Genomic DNA, 18874 nt, shown 5'->3' with positions numbered 1-18874 from the left:
CGGTGGGGCCATACTGCACCTGAGAGTGGGGGCATGCGGGGCCTGACTGGCTGAGGCATCCGACCAGAGAGGTTCTTGCTGTCTAGCAGGCCAAGTGAGTGGCTGCTTTCCGGGGAGTGCGGACAGCACCTGAGGAGCTAACACTGCCGGCGGGGGACCACACTGGGCCAGAGACTAGCCGGGAATCGCTGGGTGAGCGGCGCACGTGCCTCCGCCGCGGCGCTGCCTGGAGGCTGCGACTTATTGTGGCGAGCACCGACCCACTGCGGTGAGTGAGTTGGGGGGACGCTGACAGGCCGAGACCCCGGCCGGCCGACGTGGAGGACCCAGCACACCCCCTTCAGGGACCAGTTCAGCGGAGAGGTGGAAGAACGTTGCTATTGGTGGGGTTCCAGATATCCCCGAAGAAACGGAGCAGAGCCCCCGGACGGGACTCGGAGCCAGATACCGCCGTCATGAGCCCAAGCAGGGTGCGGCCTCCCAAACTAACAAACTTGACAAATACATGGTGCAGAAGGGTACGCCGCAGACGGAGGGACTGGCCGGAGATCAGTCGGGCTTGAAGGAACCGTCGTTGGCATCTATCATGGTGGCCATCCAGTCGCTTGGCGCCAACCTGAAGACTAAAATAGACAGTGTCCATTGAGGTCAACCTCCTTCATGCGGACCTCAACAAAACATCGGAAAAAACCAAAGCCAATGAAGCCGGAATCGCGGGGCTGCAGACGTCGACCAAGGCACTGGAAAAGCGTGTTAACGGGCTAGTGCACCAACACCGTCAAATGGCCCTGCGGCTGGAGGACCAGGAAGGAAGGGCCCGGAGGAGCAACATGCGCGTGGTAGGTGTGCCGGAGGGTCTGGAGGGGCCCAGCATGGAACTCTTTGTCGAGGACCTGATCCTCAATCACCACAAGCCCAAACGCCTAACCAACACCTTCACGGTTGAGCGGGCACATCGGGCGCCCATCCCAAAGCCTAAACCAGGGGCACCGCCAAGGGCGATAATCGCAAAAATCCTAAACTATAGAGACAGAGACGCCATACTGCAGACAGCCAGGCAGTCCGGGGACCTCCAGTATGAAAATGCCACAGTTCGGTTTTTCCCGGACTTCACTCTTCAGGTTCAGTGAGAGAGGCGATCCTTTGTGGGTGTTAAAGCGGCACTGAGGGAGAGAGGCCTCAAATACATGATGTTTTTTCCTGCCAAGCTCAAGGTCCTAGCTGGGGGCAAGTCCCTATTCTTCACTTCGCCATCAGATGTGCAGGAATGGATTGACCGGGAGGCGACGAGACCTCGCGACAGGGCTGGTGGTGAGAACTGGAGAGACACCCAGGCAGCGTCCCTGGAGTCAGCGGCTGGGAGGTAGGACATGGACGGCCAGAGCCAGCGTTCCTGGAGGTCCCGGTTAGCAAGCCCCAGATGGGACACCCAGTGTGAAGCGGCTGATCACTGAGGATGAGAGATCTGCCACACTGGACTGGTGTCTAATGTACTGCATTACGAGATGTGCAGCCGGTAAGGGGGGTTGAGATCCACCCTGTGGGTCTTGCCCCCGGGGGGTGGGAAGGGGGAAGGATATTATCCCCGGCAGCGAAGGGGATGTGGCTCCGTCTAGTAGTCACTGTTGAGGGTCCTCCCCTCTCCTTTTGTTTCATGACTCAGTTACCCGGAGGGTCCCACTAAGAATTGTGACAATGCCAAAAGGGGTGGGCTGCAGGCTAACAATGGTCCATTTTCAACTGTGATGAAGTGTTGGATTTCATGGTTTATTGTTCTTCTTCGTGGGGGGGTGCGGGTGGCAGGCGGGGCCGGGGCCAGTGCACGCTCCTGGCAGAAGGTCCACTGGGAAGGGAAGATAGGGTATTTTGAGTTGTTGTTTCTTCCTCTTCCAGGTTGTGTATCGGGCGAAAGGCACTCTGCTAATTGGGGATGTGGGTAGTTCGGAGCCTACGGAGCAGGGCAGCAGGGAGGGGGGTGGGGATGGGGGGGTGTTGGGGTTGTGGTTGAGGGGGGGTGGAGGACGGGTGGGGTCAGGAGGGGAAGTTTGAGACATTCACACCAGAAATGTAATGATACAGTCCGAATTTGTACCAGTACACACAGGTCTGCTTTTTTAGTGAGGACCGGCGATGGCTAAGAAGTGGGACAAAAGCCTCAAAATACTGAGCTGGAACGTCAACGGGTTGGGCGACAAGCTTAAGCGAACCAATGTTTTGCAATTTGTTAAACGACACCTCCCAGATGTCGTATTGCTGCAGGAGACCCATCTCCTGGGCAATACATGCCACGCATTGAATTGATGGGGGTACTCCTTGGCCTTCCACTCCGGTTTTACCTCTGGGTCCAGGGGGGTAGACATCCTTCTTCGTCGGAACTTTCCACTCGTCATTAACCACACAGACACCGATCCTCAGGGACGCTTTGCGGCTCTATCGGGAAAATTGGAGGGACATAGGCTAAATCTGGTCTCGACCTATATCCCGCCGGGTCTTCAAACTCAGTCGTTTCAAGACCTGGGCAGGCTTCTTCTTTCCCTCCCTGACGGTCAACTCATGGTGGGGGGCGACTTTAACGCAGTGGTATCAGGGGAGCTAGACAAACACCCACCTAGGGACATACCGCTGGGGCGCTTATGGTTAGCAAATTTTATCGAGGCTTTCGCCCTGGCCGATCTCTGGCGACTCCAGCACCCGACGGACAAACAATACACATTCTTCTCAGGCCCACACCGCTCTTTCTCACGCTTAAACTACATTTTGGCACCTATGCATCAAGGCACCAAAGTCCGGGACTTCACACACCCAGCGAGGGGTATTTCGGATCACTCTCCGCTGATGGCCCACCCCACGTTGGGTGATCAGCGGGAAGGCTGTATTGCGCTGATTAACGCCTGGTATCTACATAGCGAAAAAATGAGAAAGAAACTAACCCTTGCCATTGACCGGTATTTCGAGAGTAATGATGGCTCGATGGAATCCTCGACAGTGCTGTGGGAGGCTTTCAAGACCGTCCTCAGGCGGGAGGGCCTGGCTGCGATAGCGGGCCGGCGCAAAGAAAGGGAGGCACAGATGGTGGCTATTGAAACTGCTCTTACAAGTTTGGAACAGGCGGCGCAGTCTGGCGAAGACCCAGGGGCTCACCACCAGATGCAACTCAAAGCGGCGGAATACAGGGCCCTGGCCACGGACGCTGCTAAGACTTTTGCGAGGGACAGAGAGGGCAGACTATACGACCAAGGAGATAAGGCGGGTAAGCTTATAGCCTGGCTCGATAAAAAACAGCAGGCGCAGAGGGTAGTTGCAGAGCTTCAGGCGGAATCAGGAGCCGTTATCACGGAACCCCGCGAGATAGTCCAAGAATTCGTGCAACAGTATCAGAGGGTCTATAGTAGAGGATCCATCCGCCCAGAGGAGGACTCCGTGGCCCTGTTGGCTGACATTCGGATGCTGGCCTTATCGGAGGTTGAGAGACACACTTTGGAGGCGCCTCTCACAATAGAGGAATTGGGGCGGGCAATTCGGGATCTTCGTTTGGGTAAAGCCCTCGGGCCTAATGGCCTTCCGATTGAGCTGTACAAGCTCAAACCTGACAGCCTTTGCCCATACCTCAAACGTATGTTTGAGGAAAGTAAGGAGGTGGGTGTGTTACCGCGAGATCAACGTATAGCCACAATCCTGGCCATCCCAAAGGAAGGAAAACCGAGAAACTCCTGTGCCTCCTACAGACCCATATCTCTACTAAATGCTGAGCTAAGTTACTGTAGAAACACGAAAAATTGCCTCACAACCTACTTTTACATCCACATTTATGGAGTGCTGAAGACGGTCACTGTTGTATTCAACAAGGTACTTTTATTTATACCAAACCATTTTTTTGTTTTATCGAAATTTGTCGAAGAAATGATACATGAAGGCACACAAAAACACTTATCTATATAACATATTTACACTATACAACAAAGAATAATCAATAGCTAATATTTGATACAATCCTACAACAATACAGTACAATTTTACATGTATGAGTAAAGAACGAAGCTTAAAAAGAATTAAGCAAAAAAGAAAAATGGAAAAAGAGGAAAAAGTGAGAAAGGAAAACAGAAAATTTCTAAATTAATTTAACACCAGCAAGCGCTGATAAAAAGGACTGAATTCCAGATTGGTCCTTTCTGACTAGCCGACGCGTTTCGAATCCAGTTAGCAATTTCCTGGAATCTCTTCAGGGCACAATCAGTCTGTCTGTTAAGGGAAAATGTAAAGAGGAAGGGGATATGAGTCATGGAACTGTGGGTACAACTCCCCAATGTGTGACACTCCGACAAAGAGGGGGAACCTACCAGAGTAAAAGGAGAACTGAATTCAAGTAGCAGGGCACGATGATTCAGGCTGTGCAGAAATAGGCTTCTCAAACTGCAGAAAACGAAAAGCTGGGGCCACCTACAAGATTTATACATGCTTGTGAGAGAATACCCTCATACATCAGTGGGTACAGTGTTTGGAAATTATTTGAGGAATCTACCTTCTGCCAGTGTGATGGCGGAGGGGGGCTGTCGCCGTTTTAGCATAAACGCCTGGTAGATTTCATCGCAGGCAAGGGGCCGCGGGGGCTAGAGAAAAAGGCAAGCATCAAAATATGTTTTAGTAAGATTCCCTTCTGAAAAACCAAGCCCTTAAGCGGCGGAAATGAACAGTGACATACCTTACGGCTCGCGTCAATTGAAGAGCAAGTGTCCGTTTTTTGAAGTATTTATTTAAGTCCGTCGAGGATCGGTGAGGCATCCGCTGTAAATAGATAGCGGAATACGGATTATATATTGAACACGCTTGTGTCCTCTGACAAAACGGAGCGAGCAGTAGCAACGTACCTTTGTCCGCCCTCGTCTCCGTCTGTGACTTTCTGCAATAGATCCAAGGCGGAACAAGGAAGTGTGAGCTTGGTAAATGCGCTCGCATGCCTCTATGGCTTATGGGAGTTGTAGTCAAATATATGGCCCAGAATGGTTCGTGCAGACCTCGGTGCGAATTTTACATGTAAAAAATGAAATGAAAAGGTGGCCAGCCTGAATGTCAAGTACAAGATAAAATGAAGATTAAATCAAGAACGGTTCAGACGAGAAAGAGCCGCCCATGCTGCTGCACGGAGCCAAGGCAAACTGGCAATCATAATCTAGCGATTTCAGACAAAGTGTTCAGACCCTTCTGCACACTGTTAAACTTAAGGATCAGATACGCCTCTTTTTTAGGAAGCATTTTGTCTACGTCCACATTGCGATTTGAAGGACGGACGGTATGTAACACAGTCCATTTCAAATCATTTTCGTTATGTTTGGCTGTAAGAAAATGTTCGACCATTGGGGCATTCATGATATTATTTTTTATCCGTGATCTATGTTGGCAAATCCGGGTGTTGACCTGTTGCGTTGTTTTGCCGATATAGATCTTGTCACAAGGGCATTGGACTAAGTAAACAACATTTTTGGTCTTACAATTGGAAAATTCCATGTGTTTCCATCTAATGTCACCCTGAAGGAACTCAGACCCTTCGATGGTGTTAGGGCACATGACGCAGGTGCCACACTTGTGGTGCCCTGTGATTGGTTTGAGGTTCCATTGTGTAAGTAAATCATTTTTCTTTTTTGGTAAGAAAACATCCGCCATCATGATTTGTTGGCCTATATTTTGTTTTTTTTTGTATGCGAACAATGGGTGTGGAAAGGGGCATTCGAGGTTGTCCAGCAAATGCCAATTACTCAATACTGCTTTCCTCAGTTTATGAGTATCCGCCCCAAAGGTAGTGACACAGACAAGTCTTTCTAGTGCAGGTTTGGATCGAACTTGAAGCAGGGTTTCTCGTGGAGTGAAGCGTGCCCTTTTGAAGGAATGCTTCAATAGCTTCTTAGGATACCCTGTTTCTTTCATTGCGTTGCAAAATCTCTGTGCATTGGACGAGAAATCATCCAGGTCCGTGCAATTTCTCCTGATGCGTAGTAACTGCCCGTACGGGAGATTGGATTTCAAATTGCGAGCCTAAGTTACTGGCCAAGGTCCTCGCCAACAGGCTCTAACCTGTATTGCAGTCACTGATCCACCCGGACCAATCGGGTTTTATGCCACACCGCAACACTGCGCTTAACCTCCGCCGTCTCAATGGCGTGATGGGGAGATGTCATACTATCCAGGAAGATGCGGTTGTGGTGTCTCTTGACGCCACGATGGCATTCGACGCGCTTGAGTGGTCCTACATGATGGCAGTCCTTCGGAAACTGGGCTTCGGCCCTAGTTTTATTGGATGGGTGCGTCTCCTATATTCAGAACCCTTGGCTCAGGTCACAGTGAACAACAAAACCTCTGAGACTTTCGTATTAGAAAGAGGGACGCGACAGGGATGCCCCCTCTCGCCTCTGCTGTTTGCCCTCTCGCTCGAGCCGCTCCCTGCCTGGATTCAACAGGATGTTTCTCTGAAGGGGCTCCGGTGGGCAGATGGTTGGGAGGACAGGATATCGCTCTATGCTGATGACATCCTCCTCTATCTCTCCAGGCCTCGAAGGTCCCTTATGGAGGCCCTAGACATCTATACTAACTTCGGGAAGAACTCAGGATACAGTATCAACTGGAGTAAATCCCTACTGAATGTCCTTCATGGCGACCTCCCGGTAATCCCGCGAGACTGTCCGATTCAGGTGGCCGCCGATGGCTTTAAGTACTTGGGAATCTTCATCTCTAAAGATAAAGCCCTTATGTACGAGAGAAACCTCCTGCCGCCGCTACAGCGGCTCAGGCACGACTCCGCCACCCGGCAGAAGCTCCCGTTGTCCCTGCTGGGCAGGGCAGCCCTTTTTAAAATGATGTCGCTGCCACGATTTTTATATGCCCTACAAAACTATCCTGACTTGGTCCCACAGTCGTATTTCGCGTCAGTTGAGGCCGCGCAAAGAGAACTCCTATGGTCCGGAACACCCAGAATATCCCTACAGAAATTGACATTGGGATGGTTTGATGGAGGCATAGCGCTCCCCGACATCCGTAAGTACTATTGGGCCGCTCACCTCTCGGCCATCAATCAGGGCACTTACTGCGACGGTGCAGACCCGGGATATGGAATGGATCGATGGCTCCTTCTGGGTGGAACTCGGTCCAACTATGGCACATTGTTCAGCGCAAACTGGGGTGGGCTAAAATACTCACACAGGCTACCCCGCTATGGGTCTCCGCGAAGTTAGGCAATTTATGCCGCACCAAAGGGTTCCGCAACTGGGATCTCATTGGCATCTCCCACGTTAAAGACCTATGGGGCCCGAAGGGGGTTGTGCCATTCGCCTCATTCCAACAAACGTACGAACTGGCACAAACAGAATACTTCCGCTACCTGCAGGTCAGGCACTCCCTTCAGACCAATATCCCCCGGGGACCCAACCCCCTAGGTCTTCCCCTATGGAGGATAGATTATTGGACGGCCATCTCCCAGAGCGCGCAATCTCCCTCGCATACAAAAAACTAGTCAACAACTCCCCGGACCCGTCACTTGCTCTCAGAAGGAAATGGGAGGCAGACGGTCTAGAAATAGACGACGAAGAGTGGAAAAGTGCGCTAGCTTTCCCTAAGGAAGTGGCCATATCCGCCAGGCTTAGGCTTATCCAGCTCAAGGTACTTCACCGGGTGTATATCTCTGGCACCAGGTTGGAGCTGATGGGTCATAGTGAGGAGGGACTGCATAAGGGGGTGCGGGGAGGTGGGAACCTTTATCCATATAATATGGGAGTGCCAGGTGCTACAGCTCTACTGGAAACGAGTGATCCGATGTATGCAAGAAGTGTGGGGGGTAGAACTACAGGTTGAAGCGAAACGATGCCTCTTGAACATATGGGAGCCCACAGATTTGCCAGCGAAGGGGAGGCTGTGGGTGACGCTGGGACAAGCTGTGGCAAAGCGTAATATTGCTAGGCTGTGGGGGGCAGTGGCGCCTCCTAAACTTAATTATTGGTAACAAGTTGTGGACTGGTGTATGCTCCAGGAGAAAACAGTATACATGGCGCGAGGGTGCCCCAAGAAATGGGTGGCGGTGTGGTCGAACTGAAATGAATATAGAGGCAACATCTGTGAACCTCCCCAAACCCTGCCCACTGATTGGGATGGCTGATATTTGACCCGCTTTCTGAAGTAATGCTGTAAACACTCTAAACTTGACAATGTGTTGTGAGCTCTGTGTTTCTGTGGTACAAAGTAATTATTGTGTATAAACCCTGTGATGACCGCCACTTGTTTTAAGTTGCAAATAAAAAGATTTTTTAAAAAAAGAATTGCTTTTAAAGAACATTGGAGACAAGGTGAATGGAGCAGGTAAGGGGATAGGGTAAAGGGGTAGGAGGAAGATAAGACGTAGAGACAAGGGGAAAATCTGCCCAAGGTCCGGCTGGGTAGGTGACGGCAAAGGGGAGGGGGGAGTCCACAACCCATCTCCTCTTTAGCTATATGGTAGCTCCACCGGGCATCAGCCAAATTGCTAGGGCTCCACAGTCACAGCTTCATACCTCCTGTCTCATCCAGCTTGTTTCTTGCTTGGCCCTCTTACATCCCTCACACATTGTTTCTTGCACTGGCCCTCCCAATCCGTCTGGCTTTCTTGCTTTTCTGTGTCATTTCTTAACTGGTTCCCCTAATCCTTCTCGCATTGTTTCTTCCTCCATCCCCACTACCCCTCCTCCACCATTGTTTCTTAAAACATCCCCCTCTCACATTGTTGCTTACCCCCTCCTGTCTTGCCAGAAAGAAAGTGCTTTGACTTACCCAGGGCCGGCCGCATCATAATTCTTTTTTTCTTACTTTCTGACATACAGCACAGTATCCTATCCGTGCTGCAGTACAAAATGGCTATAAGACATTGACAAAGCCAAGAGTTCTTGCATAGGCATGGCAATTCCTATTTTGCTTTAGTGACTGAGATACTAACTCAGCCTATTGAATGTAGACAGTGTAGATGTGGAGCCCTGCAAATTGTTGCTTTTCATCATGTGAGGATATTTAATATGTGTCAACGAAAATTAAGTCCGTCTTGAGCCCACTGTTCACAATTTTGATCTTCTGTTTGGGATTATTTGTGCTATTTTGAAGATACTTAATAACAGGCTCTGTCATTGAACCTTTAGATGATGTCCTCAACCCATTAGTTAGTTTACATTAACTTTGGTTGTGTAGCAGCAGAAAAGTTTGAAAGCTGATTAAACGCTGGATTACATTTTTCACTTTAATAAATTAGTCAATATTCTTGATATAATTTATTTTAACACAAATTTTAGACTTTTTTAGGATGTCAAGCTGTGCTTTCTTTGCAGCTGAGATCTCCTATGCACACCTTGAGAAGGAAGTCTATGTTACAGTGAGGTTCTGGTGTTTCCTTGCAGTAGCACTTGCTGTGCTTTCCCAATTCTCTTCTCTCTGGTATGAATCATCAGATGCTGTAGAACTTCAGTTCATGTTTTTCAGGGTATTTGCATAGTTTGATGTGTTGTGGCAGGCTCAGGTGAATGCTTTGGAAATCAATTGCAAAAGGAACAAGTGATGGACTGTAATCCCTGGATACCTCGGGATTGAGTAGAGAAGAAAACTACCCCAACTTCTGTACTTGCAATGACACAAGAGATCCGGTTATACGGTTAAACCAGGTTTATTCAAACAAAAGATTAACATTTAGTCGCAGTACAGTGCTGGGTTGGTGCATGGGCTTAAGCCCTTTCCTTCCAACCGTCCTCTGCACGAATGCCGGTCCCGGCATTCACCAAAAGAGGGCACCGTGCTAAGTAGTGGCCGACAATGCCACTCGAGCGTTGTGGGGGAGTACTGCTTAACTTCTTGGCTCATCCTCCGCATCAGTGTCGGTCCCGACACCATCCAACGGAGGGCAATAAACACGAGCTTTAATCCAGCTCGATTCCTTCGAGCGGTCGTTTGTTGAAATATTCTTGATTCTTGAAAGATCCTCTCGCACTCGAATACCCTCGAGCGGGGATTTATGCCAGCAACGCAACAAACGCGAGTTCCAAGCGCTCGATACCCTCGAGCGGGGACTGCTGCAAATAGCGCGTTGTAGCGCGAGTCTCAGCGCTCGATACCCTCGAGCGGGGACTGATGCAAAATAGCGCTTTGTAGCGCGAGTCTCAGCGCTCGATACCCTCGAGCGGGGACTGATGCAAAATAGCGCTTTGTAGCGCGAGTCTCAGCGCTCGATACCCTCGAGCGGGGACTGATCCAAAATAGCGCTTTGTAGCGCGAGTCTCAGAGCTCGATACCCTCGAGCGGGGACTGCTGCAAATAGCACGTTGTAGCGTGAGTTCAGCGCTCTATACCCTCGAGCGGGGACTGAGGCAAAACTGCGCTTTGTAGCGCGAGTCTCAGCGCTCGATACCCTCGAGTGGGGACTGCTGCAAATAGTGCGTTGTAGCACGAGTCTCAGCGCTCAATACCCTCGAGCGGGGACTGAGGCAAAACAGCGCAGCGAGGTACAAGTTCGGCTCGCCTGTTTCCTCACGGGCGGACACACCAGCTGCTGAAACAGAGTGCTGGTTAACCCTCGTGCGGGGACTGTGCCTGTGACCTACGGGACTCAACAATGTACGTCGGAACGCTCCTCGCGGGACTTACAAAAGGCTGGTTCAAGAATCAAGGTCTCACCTTGCAGAAGTGCTGGCTCGCTCTACGAACTCCAATATCCGATGCCTTCCTCTGCGTCCGTTGTTGGTTTTATGCCGGTTTGCAATGCGCCTGCTCCCGACTTGGCATTCTGGGTACTGTAGTTCTTGAGCTAGCTGGTCTGGGGGTTGTAGTTCCGTCGACTGGCCGGCAGCGCTGTGGTCCCGTTCTGTGTCCTAACATGGACTGAGTGCTGAACAATAGAAGCATTCATCCCCAGTTACAAAGATCTGGGTTTAATCCATTGGTCTTTTGCTCACCACGCCACCCCATTTCGGACCCAGCCATATGCAAATCAGTCTTGACACAGGTCCTTATGGGAATAGTCCAGCCCGAACGGCCAAGCAAGGTCCTCCCTGAACCGGAAACAAGCATTCTGGGACCGGTTTCGGGGCATCACCCCATATCAGCCAGTCTAGCTTAAATCCTGTAACGCAGTGAGCACAGGACCAATGCTGTCAGTATTTGGTACTTTAGTATCACACCGTTTCAGGTATTTTCATACCCAATTGGTAACAGCATTTTATCCCTGATTTCCTGTTCTTTTCATAGATTTTCTTCTTTGTATCAAATGTTTTACTGTGTACTTTTTTAATTTCCAGTTTATAGTAATGTTTGATAAACACACCCTTTTTCTTGTAAACCTCTGATGTTCATAATCCTCCATGAATTTTGGAACCTAATGGAGGATGCTGCTCCGCTGTTATGGGTTTCCGTCCTGCAGTGAAAGGCTGAATGTGAGGCAGTGGAACCAAATACTCTCTCTTCAGAAACAGAAACAATCACTGAAATTGTTGGACTGTAGTGAAACCAGGTGCTTCACCCACCAGGAACTACACATATGCTTCCAAAGTAATCTCTACATCATATGTCACTTTGAAGATCCTGATTTTCTACCATAAACAGATTCTAGTAGGAAACTCCATAAGGGGGAATAATAGGGCAATAGCGGCACAGGTGAGGGTTTTGTTGATGGGTTCTAACTACAAAGTGGTGTGGAGAATCCTAGAACCTCTGCTCTTATTTGTAGCATTTGTAGTTGTTCTGAATTCACACTTCTGAGCATACTGGCACATATGAGATCTCGATAGGCTATTTTCTTGCTACCATCTCGCCTACTCCCCATAACTTCTCCTTTGCCCTGTAATGTTCTTGATGCTTTTCTTGCAGCTTATCTCTAACTTTGTATCTTTATCTCTTATCTCTGCAGGGATTCTGATGATGTTGAATCCGTCCGACAGAAGCTTGGTGATGTTACTGATCTGCATGGCCTCACGAGGTACACATCATTGGTAACACGATTGCACACTTTGAAGTTTAAACCAGACATCCATACTGCTATGTTCATGCAATGGTGTGAGCAGTAGACAATCTGTGTATTAAGTGAGCCTCATGTTATAGTATATAATATGCTTATGGTATCTGTTCCTTGGTTTTGGACACTAACTTATCCCAATCTTACAGGTGGAAACAGTGCAGCATGTACTGACTCTGGCATAGGCCCACATTTCGTCCATCTCCACAAATTCTGGCACTTGCACACATTTACATGGATAGTGACACACACCAGTCATATATTGTGCTTTGTGAGAACAGTAGACATACACATGGACATTTATTCACAAAAAGTAGTGGCATGAGGCATCTTGGACCAATTTTGACCTCATTGGTTTGACTTCTGTTCTATTATTACACCCTCAATATCTTCCAATTTATTGATATGAGATCAGTGCAAGGCCTATTAAACTATAGAACGTGAATAGAGCTTGCATTTGGAGCCTTGTCTTCATTTTGTTATTGTCACTACCTACATGGCCATTGACAGGATGGCATGCAAGACCAGTGCCTTGGGTGGCATACGGTAATCCGTGGGGGATCTACCTTTACTACCACTGGCTATGCATATTTTTAAGTGTACCAACATACTTCACTTAGTTGTGGGGGAACTTAGAGCAATTTTCATTCAGTAAAGACTTTGAAAAGGTGATAATTGTTAGCATATACTGGTTGTTAAATAGTATCATCTGATGCCATGAATTTTCACTGCAGGAACATGTGCAATCCTCAGTGATATGCCACATTACCAAATTTAGGGTTTGAGATGGCTCATTATTCCCCACCCTCCAGTTAAGAGTTTTCCTTCACAGTCTTGTGTAAAGTGGTCTGTGGTGCTAGCCTAAAATGAATTGGCAGTGCCAGTGGGTGCAATGTGTGAAGCCTTTGTCAACTGCCTAAGTAAAAATGTGGCGATACAAAAGGGGATGATGGACGGAGCGTTTGAACAAATCAAACACTCACCCCCAGTCAACTGGTCTGGGTTTAATCCATCACCATTCTTTAGTTCACTCAGCCACCCCAGTTCAGACATGGCTATATGCAAATCAGTCTGACCCTGTGCCTCGTGGGAACAGTCCAGCCCGAACTGCCAAGCCATGTCTTCCCTGGACCGGAAACAAGCATCCTGTGACCGGTTTCGGATTCATAATCCTCATCAGCCAGGCTATCTTGAATCCATTGGCCAAGTGAACAAGGGACTCACATCTGAGCATACCCTGCCACACTTAGGGCGAACAAAGCGATACAAAAGGGGATGATGGACAGAGCGTTTGAACAAATCAAACACTCACCCCCAGTCAACTGATCTGGGTTTAATCCATCACCATTCTTTAGTTCACTCAGCCACCCCAGTTCAGACATGGCTATATGCAAATCAGTCTGACCCTGTGCCTCGTGGGAACAGTCCAGCCCGAACTGCCAAGCCATGTCTTCCCTGGACCGGAAACAAGCATCCTGGGACCGGTTTCGGATTCATAATCCTCATCAGCCAGGCTATCTTGAATCCAGTGGCCAAGTGAACAAGGGACTCACGTCTGAGCATACCCTGCCACACTTAGGGCGAACAAAGCGATACAAAAGGGGATGATGGACGGAGCGTTTGAACAAATCAAACACTCACCCCCAGTCAACTGATCTGGGTTTAATCCATCACCATTCTTTAGTTCACTCAGCCACCCCAGTTCAGACATGGCTATATGCAAATCAGTCTGACCCTGTGCCTCGTGGGAACAGTCCAGCCCGAACTGCCAAGCCATGTCTTCCCTGGACCGGAAACAAGCATCCTGGGACCGGTTTCGGATTCATAATCCTCATCAGCAAGGCTATCTTGAATCCAGTGGCGAAGTGAACTAGGGACTCACGTCTGAGCATACCCTGCCACACTTAGGGCGAACAAAGCGATACAAAAGGGGATGATGGACGGAGCGTTTGAACAAATCAAACAGTAAAAATGTGGGCCCTGGCTCCTGCATCTTTTCCAATCTAAGCAGTGCTTGAGCGTATCAATAGAAGGTCCAGAAGAAATGATTGAGATTACATTCTCTAGAAACTGCTGAATGATGGCTTCTTTGGTAAACCTCCTTGGTTGTTACTTGTATGAATTTAATTAAGACAGATTGTGAGAAAACATGACTTCATTTATGGTGTATGTCGCACGTAGGGAATTGTGCACTGGAGTGATTGTTTGAGCTCCATAAGTAATGCACAAAACGTATTTGATTTTAGTTATTTCCTGATCTCCAACAACTGGCTTAGGTACACATTGGCTTAAGGGAGTGAGCAACCAGTATTCTGAATATCTATTTCTAATACCATTATAGTAGTCACTCCTATTGGGAAATCATGACATGTTTACATTCCTCCCAACTTTACATATTCAAATTTTAATACTTTAGTAGATGATGACATCGGCGGCAGAATAAACAAAAACAGACCTAAATAAAGTGTACCTCAGCCTGTGGCTTGCAATCCTAGTTCATTCTAATCATTCAGATTGATGTTCCGTTCCATGGACTACAGGCTCTGTGCCAAAAAACACATCCACAACTTCAAGAAAGCTATGCTTTCTGAATGGCCACAGTGGTACACCAACTAGTACCCTTCAAGTCATCTCAGCATTATATCACTATAATCTTATACAAGGTAGATGTTCTCTGTAAAGTAAAATAAAGCAGTGCACTCTGCTTTTTAAACCAGTTATCTATGTGCTTTACCCATACAAGGTGTTGATGAACAATTATCACTATGACTCATTATGATATGTTTTGCATACTTTATAAACCAAACTTGCCTGTTTTAGTTTTTTCTCCAAACGCATTGTTGTATGGTCTGCCAGCAGAATTACTTGCACCATAGGGATAGTATAGTTGAGGAAAGTATGCAGTGCAGTTGCTTCCACATTTAGGGTGCTGTGTGACTTTCTTTTTCTTCCTCATGCCCATTTTTTTCATCCCTAGGATCTTCAAAGAAGTTACAAAAGACAAAGGACAAGATGATTTTCTTGGGAACATTGTTGTCCGGCTGCAGGTGAGTGAGGGCCTTGGCCGATGTGACACTATAGTATCCCATCTTTAATGATGGGCCACTTTAGATGGCCGTTCTAGAAAGTATCCTGCTTGAGATCTCTCTTGCATCTGGCTTACATATATCCCAAACCTCTGTTTTGGAACTCATGTGTCCCAGTGTACTTCCTTAAAGTAGAATGGAGTTGTAAGTCCCCGTTTGCCATTGAGAGTTTTGACTGTCCTAATTGGCTTATGTTATACAGCAGGGAAGTCTTAACAATCAGACACAAATGGAATTGGAGATATGTACTTGTTCAAATTATATGTTTTTGGCGTAGGAGGACAGTTTGGCTCAGAATGCTACATTAAACCATTCCTTAAACTGAGATCGTTCCCCAACAAATCTCACATCACTGGCCAAGATGTTTTTTCAGTGGTATATTGTCATGTTTGAGTGCTTTCTTCCAGTCTTCAGAAGCTATGTGTCTCATTGGGATAGCTTGATATAAATGATTGCCATGCTAATAAAAGTATCGATTTAACCGACATTTAGCTGTAGATTCCTTAAATTAAAAATTCTCTTTAGGTGCCTGAGTGGATCTGGAGTTTTTTACAGCAGTATCTCTGCACGTCAGTAGAGGGTGCCGTGCCACTCCATAGTGATGTCGACCATCCTTTTTCCTAAGTCCTCAGGGTTTCAAACCCTGTTGGTCCTGTGGATGGCAAATGTCCACCACAGACCCTCATACTCTTTGTGTGTGGTTCCTTGGGGGGCACCATGATTCCGAGGAGTGCGAATCCGGTTGCCAACTTTGCCCGAAGGTGTTGTGGGAATGCCACAAAAAGCTCTTAGCGGCACTGCTGTCACAGGCCTTGTAGTGTTCGTAATGTCATTCTTGGTACAGAGAATGCTTGAAAGCACGCTCCAGTAGTTGTTCCGGCAGGAGTCCCTCGTCCTCTACGTCCAAAGGCAAGTTGAGATGGTCAGAGGTGCGGCATTCTCGACCTAGCCGCGTACGCTCCGTGTCTCCGACGCCTCCGCCTGTGGAGTTGGTACAAGAGTCTACCCCATGCCTTCCTCCCTTCCCTGGAGACTGGGCAACTCAGGACCATTCCTCCCTAAATGCCATCTTCGGGCCTCCACCTCCCTCTGGTACGTCTTGCAGTGTCATGGAGGTCAGAGTAGCCTTGACTGAATCCACGTCGGCGGGGTCACCCTTGGCTCCGGCTAGGTCCACTGGATCCGTAATCGGATCTGGGTCGGCTCTGGTGCACAGTCCTTTCGGGTTCCCATCTGCAATGCTGCTGTCTGATCATCCGACAGTGACGTCGGTGGCACCGATCACCGATACACCACCTCCCCTATCTGACGCTGAGACGTCGCCGCATTGGTGCCAGGCGGTGTCTGGTGCGGTGTCGGTGTACAGTTCGCCTCAACACTTTTCCTCCTTCTTTTTGCGAACCTCTTTCTGTTTTTACTCTGGGAGAACATGTTTTTTGGGCTGAAGTAGAGGAGCTGGGGATTATGCACCCAAAGGGTACTGCCCAGCGTCCTCTATATGATAGTTGGCTCACTGAGCTGAGTGAGGTAAGTGGGCTTGACTCCTCACCAGCATCAGGCCTCTTTTCCCCTCTTGGACTTGCTACAGAGGTGAGCTCCTCCTTTGCTAAGGTGCTGAGAAGGGTATCTGTGGTTCTAGACTTGCAACTCCCTTCTATGCAAAGGACCACTAACCAGTTGATTGACGTCCTTCGTCTGGGCCAAATAAGTGTAGAGTCTGTGCTTCCCTATATTGAAGCGTTATGTGACATTTTGTTGGGACTTGGGCTAACCCTGATATGGGGGCTCCTGTGGACAGGTCTATTGCACTTAGCCCGCCCCTGTGGATCTGGCCTGCCTTCTCCGGCATCCTTTCGTAACACCTTCCGAGCAGGGAATCCAGGACACTGGACAATTGTGGTAGGAATATTATCTTCTCCACCAATTCAGCATTACAGGCAGTTAATACCACTTGCGTTCTGGGAAGATTTTCTCATGCATTGTAGGATTCTGTGGCGCGCCTGCTCCCTCGCTTCCAGATGAGATATGGAATGATCTTACCCAGATACTCCAGGATGGACAACAGGCGGCTAGGTTGATGAAAAGATGTGGTATGGATACCACAGATTCAGTCGGTCAAGACATCGCTTTTTCAGTGGCACTCCGCCGTCGTGTCTGGCTCTACAACCCCGGTTTTTCCGAGGCTGTTCAGGCCACCTTCATAGACATGCCTTTCAACGGCATCCATCTGATCAACACAAATGCCAATTCTGCATTGCTGCGTTTTAGGGACAGTCGGGATAGAAAAGAATCTAAAACCTTTTCTTTCTGTGCTGCCTGCCTCCCTAACATCCCATGTAACAGGATAGTACGGGGGATGCACATCTTTGCTTTACTTTCATATATGAGCCATTCCTGAGCTGGGTCCTATGACTTTTCTTTCCTCTTACCACTCCACCTAAGGGTGGCACTCGGTGAGGTGTTCCTACTTTCTTCAGGTCTTATTATTTCTTCAAGCTGTCAAAGACAGTTTTTACCTACCGCTATCTGGAATGTATTTGCTTTGTGGCCCCACATGGGTTTCCACATATGATGGTACAGGGTTTTCTTCTTCTTCTATTCTAAAGATAGTCTTCATAACAAAGTAGTCATTTTATGCATGGTATTTTGCTCCCATTGTGTGAATGCAGTATTGCCTACGTTCCCTGTTCTATGTGGACCTTATAGGCATTCCTAAGTATGCTTATGTTAGTTTAGTATCCACTATAGGGGATTTCCAATTATGAACCTCTGGGGAGATGGTGCACATAGCTTTCCACCTATCACCAGTGCCCCTTTTTTCAGGTGTACTTCTCAACCTTGCTTCACTGCATACAGCATTACTTCTACTCGATTTGTTGGGAAGTAATATAACAGTGGCACGGGAGTTATAGTCCATAGCCTGCGGTATATTGCCAATCCCTGGCCTAGGCAGTGTTCCCACATGGACTGTTCCTCTATCACTGCATTTGGCACTTCTTTATTGTGCTGCTGTCGCTCTGCCTTGAAAAGATATACTCCTGTCTCTGTTCTCTCAGGCTTCCCTGTGTGCCATCATGCTCTCTTTACCTCTCTCTTCTCTTGTACCACCGCCCTTGTTGTATTTAGACTGATTCCCTCCTGCCAGGGGATGTTTTTTACTTATTGCTAAAAGGGAATGCCTTGTGTATTTTTTGTGGCTAGCAACACTTATACGACATTTCAGATACCTACCACAGCATTTAGTTGTCTCATTTGTCATTTTTAAAATATCGTCATCTGCCCTTTTTTAGGTCTCGCCCTGGAATTAGCATCCAAAGGATGCTTCCAGGGACGGAGACGTATAGTCAGCTGTCTCGAGGGAAGGACGGACGAGAAGGTGCACGAGCGCAGTCCAGGCTGGATTGGTGTGCGCGAACGCGCACGTTCCGTCCTGCGCCGCCCTCCCAGCCTACCGCGCATGCATGCATGCACACACACACACACACACACGTCGCAGACAGACACTCGCTCACACACACACCCCCTCCCCCACAGTCACACACACGCACTCCAAGACACATACATACACGCACGCACGCACACACGCACACACACACACATACACAGGCCGCCCCCGCACGCGCGCGCGCGCGCGCGTACATGCTCCCCCCCCCTCCCCCCGCCCGCCCGCCGCTCAGCAACGCACTCACCGGCTTCCTCTCCTCAGCTGCAGGGCCCGGCATCAGGACTCTTCTTCCCTCCTTCGGCACCGGGGCGCAGGGTAGGCTCCTTCCGGTGCTCCCAACACGGC

At 48.7% G+C, this 18874-nt stretch overlaps 1 protein-coding gene across 4 annotated transcripts in view; it reads left to right on the top strand.

Annotated features, from left to right (window-relative positions):
* Positions 1-18874, top strand: part of UNC13D (unc-13 homolog D) — an 880699-nt gene that overhangs the window by 366835 nt on the left and 494990 nt on the right. For all 4 annotated transcript variants that reach the window (XM_078654550.1, XM_078654552.1, XM_078654549.1 and 1 more), the window contains exons 9-10: positions 11894-11962; positions 14976-15045. In XM_078654550.1, the coding sequence (XP_078510676.1) occupies positions 11894-11962; positions 14976-15045 (139 nt within the window). The remainder of the gene's footprint in view (positions 1-11893; positions 11963-14975; positions 15046-18874) is intronic.

The sequence above is a fragment of the Lissotriton helveticus genome, chromosome 7 (assembly GCF_964261635.1).
Source record: "Lissotriton helveticus chromosome 7, aLisHel1.1, whole genome shotgun sequence".
Classification (NCBI taxonomy): Eukaryota; Metazoa; Chordata; class Amphibia; order Caudata; family Salamandridae; genus Lissotriton; species Lissotriton helveticus.
The sequence above is the reverse complement of the archived record's forward strand: the minus strand, read 5'-3'. Positions and strand labels throughout refer to the sequence as shown.